Source organism: Argiope bruennichi, chromosome 9 (assembly GCF_947563725.1).
Source record: "Argiope bruennichi chromosome 9, qqArgBrue1.1, whole genome shotgun sequence".
In the NCBI taxonomy this organism is placed as follows: Eukaryota; Metazoa; Arthropoda; class Arachnida; order Araneae; family Araneidae; genus Argiope; species Argiope bruennichi.
In genome coordinates this window covers 91,192,318-91,202,906 of record NC_079159.1, presented here as the reverse complement: position 1 = coordinate 91,202,906, position 10,589 = coordinate 91,192,318, and the positions used below count along the sequence as shown (strand labels likewise).

The following is a 10,589-nucleotide window of genomic DNA, read 5'->3' as shown; positions in this document are numbered from 1 at the left end:
TGCCCCGAAATTCCAACAAACAAAAGAAATCTCGATAATTCGAGAGAATTTATGACTCTTCTTAAATTTAATGCTCAGATACTTTATTCTTAAGATCATATTTCAATTGACCGAAACAATCGTGCCGACACGATAATTTTGGAACACCATCTTCGGTTTAACGGCTGTTTTGTTTACATACCTCCTTCAAATCTTCTTTGGTCCAAAACATGGAACTTTCCATTAAAGACCGGACGGCAGCGACGTTTCCTAGTGCAATCTTCACTCCCCCCTTGGTCTACGTCATCAGTGACGTCACTATCGGAGGGAAGGTTAGGGGATGAACTAAATAAATAGCTTGACCCAAGCGCCCCGGAGTATTCGAAACGATACGAGCGTAGCCATGAAGACTTTATTTTTAACGTTGTTCTTACTGGGATCTGCTCTACAATTTTGTAGTAAGTTTATCATTTGAAACTTTGGTTTTTATTCTAGTATTTCCGGTTGTGAATATTATGTGTTAGGATTTAGAGGTCTGAAGTATTTTACTAATTGTATTCAAGTTGCTTCCACTTCATAAAAAAAAACGTATAACTTGGCGATCAATATTACTTAGTTTAGCTAGCTACCTTTTTTTAGTTTTATTGCCTTCTAGTATTTTATTTTGTGCCAAAGTTGTAATATTTTTACTTAAAGTTTTAAAATGTAAATATCTTGAAAATGAACGGAATACATAATTGTAGTTATACAATTTATGTATGGACTTGCATTAGGTATATTTCTGATTTATAATCTTAACAGGAATCGTATTTTATAAAACTGAATTTTTGACAACTAAGGTTGCAGAATCTAAACTGATTTATAATCGCGTCTTTATATATAACTTTTTAAATTTTTCCATTTAACAACTCTAGAAAGAGTCTATTTTTAATACCGGCACTTTTTCGGGCTTATTTTAATGGTGACTGAGATATTAATGTGGCAGAGAATCATCACTCTGAAAGTTAACAGCTTCATGTTGATTATTTTTATTTTTTATTCGAATATTAGTACAATATTTTTATCAATCTTGTAAGTGTTATACAAATAGCAAAATAACTAAAATATTCGAGGTCATTTATAGTTTTTTCATATACACTATTAATTTTTTTTTTTAAATGAAGTCCACGATTGAGACTAAACAATTAAAATTTGGCATTATTTTTACTTTGGCCAAGTTCAACGATACTTGTTTTATATTTGAAACAATACAATATAAAGTATCGGATGTTGGTCTGAACTCGCTGGGTTTTCAACCGATGTTCCTTATTGGAAAATTTTGCATTAAAAATGCGCATTTAATGTGATTTTGAATAAAATGCGCACATAAACTAATGATTTACACAAGAATAGCAAAATGAATAGTTTATTCATAATTAGTTTCAAAAAAGAATAGTTCGTTTTAAAGATTCAATACTATTCATTTTGAACTCCTATTTAGCTAATGTCGCCGTTTTGCGATTCTTAAAACATAATGGCCAGAACCCTATCTCTTTTTTTTTTTTTTTTTAAATCCCTTTGACTAAAAGATACAATTAAAATTTAATCTGTAAATCGAAAGAGCAACATTTACAATCCGTTTTTTGTCTCAAATAAGTATATCGGCCTTGGTCCTGAGTACCGATTCCTGATCTAATTTCCTATTGCTCGTAAATTCTTGAAATAAAAACTGGCTTTGTATTAAATTACAAGGGATTTTTTAAACCGTGAACATCAGATAAATATTCATAAGATAATTAATTTGAGTCGAGTATATTATAATGAAAATGAATTGTATTCCAAGAATACATATTCAATTATAAATGTTTTTTTTTTTCTTCCAAAATGAAATTATTGCAAGCTAGATCTTGTTTTGGATCCAGTACTAGTTCTAGGGTGTTTTCCTTTTTTTTTTTTTTTTTTTTTTTAACGCTTGTCAGAAGTCCGCCTGATTAACATTCGTATCTTCTAATAATTTGAGCTCATACTTGCATAAAGTAATCCCTCATTGGAAAAAAAATAAGCATTCATGTTTCTTAATTTAATAAGGAACTTTATTATATCTTAATGCATTTCCCAAGAATTTTCCTCTTGAAAGTAATTTAAATTTTTTTTTTCTCTCTATAAACTGATTATACTTATTTTGGTTTATATTACTTCTATATTTGACCAGCCATAAATTGCGGCCACTATGCATCGGATAAATGTAAAGAGTGTTATGCATACTTTAAAAATGGCCAGTAATTCCCAGTTTAATAGTATATTTAGAGTTTTAATAATTGGTGCCTTAAATAGAAAGCCTTTTAATTCGGAAGCTACAAATTTAGAAAAACAAAGATTTCTAGAAGCGATACCTTCCTTAATTCATTTTTGATAGTAAAAAAATAGCCTTCTTTATTACAATATTATACCAAATGGAAGGGGGATTAGATATGCAAATATGAACCCTTCGATTACTAACCAACTCAGTCCAACCATGGGAAATTTTGTACTGGTGGTCAAGTTTCCATTTCAGATAGAAGTACTGTATGTAAAGTGAATATCGTAATGTATGCCTTTTAGAGGAGAAACGTTGACTATAGTTTCTTAACTGCCCATCTAACTGCCATCTTAAAATTAATGATTCATGCCTTTTCCTTGGTGGGTTAGCTTTAGAAGTTAACGGAAGGGGGGGAAAAAATCCAAGTATCAAATTTTTACTTGGGCGAACTTTCAAAATAAAATCCAGAAATTAAAAAAAAAATTATTAAATTCTGCATTGATTTGAATAAGAGAAACATTAAAATGCAAGAATTCCGTACATTAAAAGTTAATTTTATAGCTCAACTTGGGTCTATATCTTCATCACTTCCTCCCATAGCGAGAGTGAGTGCAGAAGGAACATAAAACACAAGCTGCATATAAAAATCCATATGTAGCTGCATTCAGATTTTGACTACATTCAAGAGTCGGAAGATTTAGAAAGGGTTAATTGCGGAAGTCGTTATAAGAATATGAATTTCTTTTATAGAGACAATTCCATAATTCAAAGAATATATATTATACTTTATAATAATACCTACATTTTTCGTATTTCTTCAGATTTCTTTAATTTTTAAAATTTCATTTCATTTCTGAAACGTTAATGGAAGTTTTTTCCCCTCTGGATTCATTCTCCCAATTATTTTTAAATGGACGAAATTAAAGTTGGCTTGGAAAGTTACCTGGCAATTACTCCGGTATCGTTGTTTTCATGTAATTTTACAACTGATTGTTCATCAAAAAACTCCATGTGTATTTGCGACGAACCAATTTTAATGGTTGTCTCCATCTAGACAAAAATCTTGTTTTTACTTTGAGTTATTTTTTTTTCAAATTTGCAAAAATAAATTAAATGAATATATCTCGCACCACTTGCTTATTAATTGCCAAAAGGTTCAAGGGTAACCAATATATTTACAAAATTAGAAACAAATGGATATTAAATAAATTCTTAATTTTTTTTTTTTTAAGACGAAAATGTTTATGTAAAAAAAATTGCACGGGTTCTTATTTTTGACCATCTGTAGTCGTTTGGTAAATTTTCCTTGTTTAAATTTAATCAATCATTCTAAGAATGATTATGCTTATAAAGTTCTGAAATGTTTATTTCCACAGAGGCGGAAACTCCCCAGAGGGTAGCTTGCACCATGCCAAACTGCCCATCTAATTGCAGGATCGATACAAATGCCCAGCCTTGTCCGGCCTGCCTGTGTGATGATGATCATGGAAGTAAGTTTGAAAAACAGCCGTGAAATCACCATTTACAATAAATTTCAATGTTCGAATGCAGATATATGGACTGATATTTTAATTTCCAAGATTTTATCTTAATTTAGCCCATAGTAACTTCATTCTAACTCTATTCTAAAAATATTCTCTTATTTCGTGATCCAATTCCACTTCCGGTTTAATTAATTCATCTGTAAAACTAATGCGCCATCAGTACAACGTATCAAATGAGTTTTTACGTAGCCTTCAATGCATTTCTGCTTTAAATATGCAAGAATCGTAAAGAATTTCTCAAGTTTGAATTATTTCACTGAATAAACAAATGTCGAGAGGAAAATGCAATGCTTACTCTTGCTTAAATAATGGTCGAGCCGAATACCCGTTACCGATATATCTGCTATTATCTGGAGCTGCTGCTTATTATTTCACCTCCTTAGATAATATCGTAAATGATAAATAAATAGTTGGTTCTATATTGCATCACGGAATATTAAAAATCTATTAACATAATTCCATTTAGCATATTCAAATTTCATAAGTTAGTCTGCTTTAGTAATTGATTCTTATTCAAAATATTGGTGTCTCAAGAGTATTCTTGTTGCATATGATTCAAAAGGCAGAGGACCTATGTAAAATTTTAAAATTCGTAATTTATAGGAGTATTTATTGACTCAAGTTACATAAAATACAATTTAGTTCACTTTTTTCACAGATGTATGCCCCAAATTAGCTGATGGGCTATGATTAGAGTGATTATAGTATATATTAAACCATGTTTAATTTAAATTCAACTGTTTTATTGATTAAATAGTATAGATACTGTAAAAGATCGTACAAAACTTTGGCTTGTATTTTATTTTTTTTAGAAAATATCGCATTTCAATTTTTCACTTCATACAAACACATGCTAAAAATTATTTTTATATATTTAATTTGCAATAATAGTTTATTTTGTAATTTGAACTTCTGTTCTTGTGATGACATGTTTGATAAAAGCTATTTTTTGTCCTTTTGACTTTAAATTTTATTATTTTGTGAGAAATGTTTTGTTGAAAAATATGGTAAAATATTTCTTTTAAAAATCGAAACTTAATTTGTAGGTTAAAGCATTAGTATCATTAAAGTTTTTTGAACTCGATGTGAAAATATTACAGCACATTTTTTTTTTTTGCAAGTTATAGTGGGAAAACGATAACATTTCACTGAATTTTTAATTAAAAATTCAAATTGCTACGAGGTGGACATCCTTGGCTTCCAAGGTATAAAAATGAAAAATTTGATAGCTGTAGATCAAACGATCAGGCCTGTAGAACACACACACTGAGCTTTATTATAACTATAGATTTATTTTATAATAAAAATAATTAACCTGTTTGAAAGTGAACATAGTATAAAAATTACTACTTCAGTTTTTAGTATGTTCTATTTATTCCTGCAGCTAGAAGTAAACGCTCCTCCATGAATATTGCGTGCACCATGCCCAAATGTGATGAGCCAGGCTGCAGCATAAATTACTCGACTCTCCCTTGTCCCAGTTGCGAGTGCAGCAATGACGAGACCAATGGGCAAGTCGCCTGCACCATGCCCAAATGCGACCAGCCCGGATGCAGCATGGATTACTCGGCTCTCCCTTGTCCCAGTTGCGAGTGCAGTAATGACAGGACCAAGAGGCAAATAGCATGTTCCATGCCCGTATGTGACGAGCCCGGATGCAGCATGGATTATTCGACTCTCCCTTGTCCCAGTTGCGAGTGTAGCAATGACACCACCAACAGGCAAGTCGCGTGCTCCATGCCCAAATGCGACGAGCCCGGATGCAGCATAGATCACTCGACTCTTCCTTGTCCTTCTTGTAAATGTAATAAAGAGAATGGTAAGGAATTTTCATAATTAATAAATAACTTATTGGTAATTCGCTTCGCAAATAAACTGCAATGTTAACGTGATCTATAATCAATCTTAAATGGATTTGCAAGTTGAAGCAAAAAAACTACTTTTTTAATTCACAATTTGAGCTCTAATATTTTGGAATGTATAGAATTAGTTGTTCCTATAGAAAGTAAGTAAAGTAGAAAAGAGCACTTTCTTTGTTTCTGTTACAAAATTCTTGATGTTGAGAAAGGGTTTTATTTTGTTTTCGAAAGTAGATGATTTTGCTACAGATCAAGTTAGATGGATTATTTCTTTTGAAAATAAAATCCAAATTGGGATTTTTCTTGTTTATATCCAATTTTCTGAAGAAATTTACCTTGTATATTAACATTTTTTAGTTTCTCTTACGATTTTTTATTTCAATCGGTTGACAAAAACGCATGGAAGACAAATTCGATTTTCGGATACTATCAATCGCATGTCTGGGATTAATCGCCAAATAACTCGCCAAGGAATACACGATATATTCAGTAGAAAATGCTAAATTCAAGACAAAGGTTATTCATCCGTAACTATTGTACGCCACTGCCATGCAAGGCGGTCTCTGGAATAACACCGTTGGAGAATATGCGAGATAGTTTTGGTGACCAACCCCGCTAGTTTATTTAAATGGAGATAACTTTGTAATTGTGTGAGTTATATTAATATTAAATCGTATTTTTGGATCTATCGTATAACGATAATGAAAATTTCTCTTGTCAGAACATCGTAGAAGCTATTCATATGCTCATTGGTAATAATGCACTGGAGCTTTCAGAATTTTGAAGTCTTGTAATACAAATTTAAAACATTTTCCGATAACATGCAGGAAAGGTTTTAAATTTATAAATGTAAAAGTTCCCTCCTACTGGACTAGACTGCTATAAAAGTTGAATCCGAAACCATGATAAAGCTTATGAAGTCATTTTAAAATTGACATTAATAAAAAATATAATATGAATTAATAAAAGTTTTATTAATGCACTTTTGCATTAATATCTTTTTATTAATGCATTAAAAAGTAGAATTTTGTAAATTTGCTTGATTTTAAGCTTTTATAAATCGCGTGAAATTTCATCAAACACTGCTTCTAAAAAGGGTATAATTTCAGTAGATTAGCCGATAAGCTTAATTATTTGTTACTTGTCGAAATCTAAACTTCCTGTAAAATATGCAAGGATTCAAAAAATTTTAAATACTCGCATAAACGAAAAGAAAAAAAATCCTTTGAAAATTTCACTTCTCTTTTTAACCTGACTCGTTTAGTGTGTCTCGATAAGTAATTATTTAAGTAACTTGATCATATTGTTACTAATGTGTAGTATTGGCTCCCTGTGTATTTACCGTCATGGTTATGAGGAAGTTAATAGAAAATTAAATTCTGGATACTCGATTAATATTGCTTGCTCTTTGCAACCATTTGATTTAGCCATGAATTTGGCAACAAGAGTTTTCGAAGATACCGGAATCTTGACATCTCTATTGGAGCTCGGGATTCGTAGTTTTTTCTTCCGAATATTCTATGCTTTGTCAAAACGACTATAAAAGTGGAGGATACGAGGGGGGAGGGGCAATCGATTGAATTCCCTCTTTGAAGTTCTCATCTCCAGCAAATTCTTTAAGCTCTATTTTCTCTTTGTTTATCAGCCGAGTTCTTACTATAATAAATTCTCTGTAACAATAATAAATCTACCGAATCATAAAATTATTTTGGTAAATTAAATTGGCTAACTCTTGTTGTAGTTTTTTTTTTAATTGAAAAATGTAATCTCTTCCGCAGTGATTATCTCGAAATTTTAGTTTAAATTTGTCGCAAAATGAGCTTCATTTTATAGATGAATTTTTCCTTGTATAATTATAGGCTTAGAATTTAAGTTTATCGGTGGTAATCTCGGGAAATTGGCTATTTTCAGAAATGTATAAAAGAATAGTTTTTAATCATGTGGAGGAAAACATTTTTCTGATAATAGCTATTATTGGATTGTTTATGAAGTATTTTAAACTACATAAAATTCCATCTGTTTAAGTTCGGCAGATAAATTTTATTTGGACGAGTTGTTCCTTAGAAAAATTATTCGATGTTATTTGGTGTTTTTTCTTGTTGGTCGTTTTTCAAGTGTGTAATTTTTTTATATATTGGAAAATTCCGTAGACTTTGTTTTTGAATAATTTAAATGTTTGTTTAAAAGAAGTGGATGCAGCAATTTCAAAATTGTTTGACGTTGATTTAAAAAAACAAAACAAAACGTGTCGTTCTGGGAAGAATCCTAGATTAAATGCCTCGAGGAATAAATTAACGTTAAAAAAACAATTTGCATTGAAATTAGTTTGAACAGCTTGGAATATTTTGAACAGCTCACTTTTGGAAACCAGCCGAATCGATGATCATTAAAATTTTCTGTTAAATATTTTATACATCTTGATCTGAATGTATTCTTCAAATATTTTTAAGCTTCAAATTTAGAAACCTTACGCCGTTTTGCTCATTTTACCATGCATCTCCCTAATCTATTAACTTTCCCTTTAAGTTGGTGCAGTAGCGATCTGCTATCATAAACTTGTGAAATCTTTTCCTTGTAGAATTTTAAACTTCTAAAATTTATAATCGCATTACGCGTATTTATGACTACATTAATGACTTCCATTTTTTTATATCTTGAATATAATGGCTCAAAGTTTCTGGTATTCTCTTTTCAGCTAGACGACGTAGAAGCCCTCAATATGATAGAGGCCCTCAGTGTTCTACGCCTAGATGCCAATCAGGATGCACCGTCGATTATTCAGCCTATCCTTGCCCAATCTGCAGGTGCAATACAGATATAAATGGCAATCCCTATTCAATGCAGTGCTCTACCCCCAACTGCCCTCGAGGATGCATGATAGATTATAACGACAAACCTTGTCCAACTTGCAAATGCGGTGGTAGAAATAACGGTTATCCTTACGGAATCCAATGTTCCCCACCCAACTGTCCCAGAGGATGCACGCTAGATTACAACTCGTCTCCTTGCCCTAGCTGTAAATGCAATAATGGAAGGGATAATGGGCAACGTGGTAAGTTTGCACTTTTTTTTCCTTGCAATATGTAATTACATGATTCAAGAATCTCGTGTAATCCTCTTTTTCACTAGAAACTAAGTCTTTAAAAAATTTATGCGAGTTTGGAAGGTATATTTAAATACTAAATACAATAATCGGAAGTTTATAAACAATATATTATATTCATTTTAAATAAAATACATAGTCATAAAAGCCTGAGTGTTGTAGAATAGGCTGCCAAATTTAAAGGATGGATTTTCAATCTATGATGGTTTTTGTATGCAGGTGTCGGTACATAATGACGCATAAATTGGGTAGCTGCCAATGTGAACAATTTTGGATAATGTGGAATAAAATTAGAAACCATGTTTATAATAAGTAATAAAAATTCATTTTTTTTTTTCTGCATTGTTATTGGGTATCTTTTGTAAAGCTAGCTGCTCCTTAAATTCAATCCCGTTTACTCGCACAATTAAGTTTCAAACTCCTGCAGCTGTTAAGTTTAATTTTAGTCATGGCGTTCTCTAGCTTTGATCATATCTTAATCAATTTACATGAAATCTTTACAAGTAGGCCCCCTGTCTAAAAGTTAACTTTTATATTCATGAAGATGTTAGATGAACTATATTGAGACAACTAATAACCTGAACGGATCTCGAACCACGAGTCTCGTTTCCATATTAATGGAATCAATCCATATAATAAAAGCAACATCACATGATACGATTTGTTGGCTGGCATATCTCTAAATTGCATTGAACGGAATGTGTGATGGGAAATTGTTCAAAACTTTATAGAACAGAGCATTGGGCTTAATACAAAAGGGTTGCTCTACGCTACTTCAACATGTCATATGATTGTCAGTTTCTACGTGCAGGTGTTGACCAGAAACAACAATCGAGACACTTATTCAAGTTTCGAGAATCCGCTGAAAGAAAGTTAGACTTGCGAACGACAATAACTAATGTATTCTGTTTTATGACGGTAAAATAATTTTTTCTAAGATGTGTAGTTTTTGAAATTTTTTCATGAAACATGGCTCAAATACAATTTTTTAAAAATTGCCACGAGTTTTAAAAGTTTAACGAGTTTAATTTTTTTTTTTTTTTTTTTTTTTTAGTGAACCCAGGCCGAGTCCAGTGTTCTACTCCGAAATGCGACCCTCCATGTAGACTCAACTATGTGACAGCAGGCTGTCCCCAGTGCGACTGCAGTCGAAGAAACGGCTAAATCTGTAAATATTTATTTAAAACTGCTGTACACAAACTGTACCTGACCTTTCTACGATTATGGATATGCATTCCATGTTTTAATTGTGTTGTCAGTGTGTTTTTAAATAAATGTGCTTTTCTTTTGTATTTGATGTATTAGTTCACTTAATTTTAAAACAAAATATTTTAATTTGAGTCAAATTCCTATTTTGTTTCTTCAAACTAGCAGTGTTTACAGTAACGAAACGATATAACGAAACTTAACGATTCCAAGTTTTCATATTTGACATGGATGCAGGGGTGTTTGTGCTCCGGGGAAACCCCGGAATTCCGGGGATTTTGAACTTCGATACCCGGAAATTCCGGGGATCGTCGTTCAAAAGGAAGTAGGAATAATAATGAATTATTTATTTTGATCTGGGCGATTTTGTTTGCTTTGAAAGCAGAAAACGCAAGGTCAGCGTGTGTGGTGAAAACTTTTCCTTTCTTTCTCCAAAGGCAGTGATAATGCGTGAAAAGGGGGGAAAAACTTCTTTTTTGTTCTTTCCTTATTGCGAGTTATGACTCATTCCCCCGTTTCTCGGATATTCTCTTCTGGATTCTTTTCGGCAAGTAGGCGCGGCAGAAAAAAAGGAGTGACTTCGCGACCAGATGTGCGATCACGTGACTCTGGGTTCAAAG

General features: G+C 32.0%; 1 protein-coding gene across 1 annotated transcript; it reads left to right on the top strand.

Moving 5' to 3' along the window:
* Positions 1-298: 298 nt before the first annotated feature.
* Positions 299-10,055, top strand: LOC129984709 (uncharacterized). Its single transcript, XM_056094650.1, has 5 exons — positions 299-437; positions 3,634-3,747; positions 5,186-5,620; positions 8,356-8,712; positions 9,818-10,055. The coding sequence occupies exons 1-5, from the start codon at positions 383-385 to the stop codon at positions 9,925-9,927; spliced, it is 1,071 nt and encodes a 356-aa protein (XP_055950625.1). The 5' UTR covers positions 299-382; the 3' UTR covers positions 9,928-10,055.
* Positions 10,056-10,589: the final 534 nt, after the last annotated feature.

Bases quoted from the DNA above. Each gene is read 5' to 3' on its own strand.
- LOC129984709 (XM_056094650.1), top strand. From the start codon at position 383: ATGAAGACTTTATTTTTAACGTTGTTCTTACTGGGATCTGCTCTACAA. The intron at 3,748-5,185 runs GTAAGTTTGAAA...TTATTCCTGCAG, and splicing joins GTGTGATGATGATCATGGAA to CTAGAAGTAAACGCTCCTCC. The intron at 5,621-8,355 runs GTAAGGAATTTT...TTCTCTTTTCAG, and splicing joins TAAATGTAATAAAGAGAATG to CTAGACGACGTAGAAGCCCT.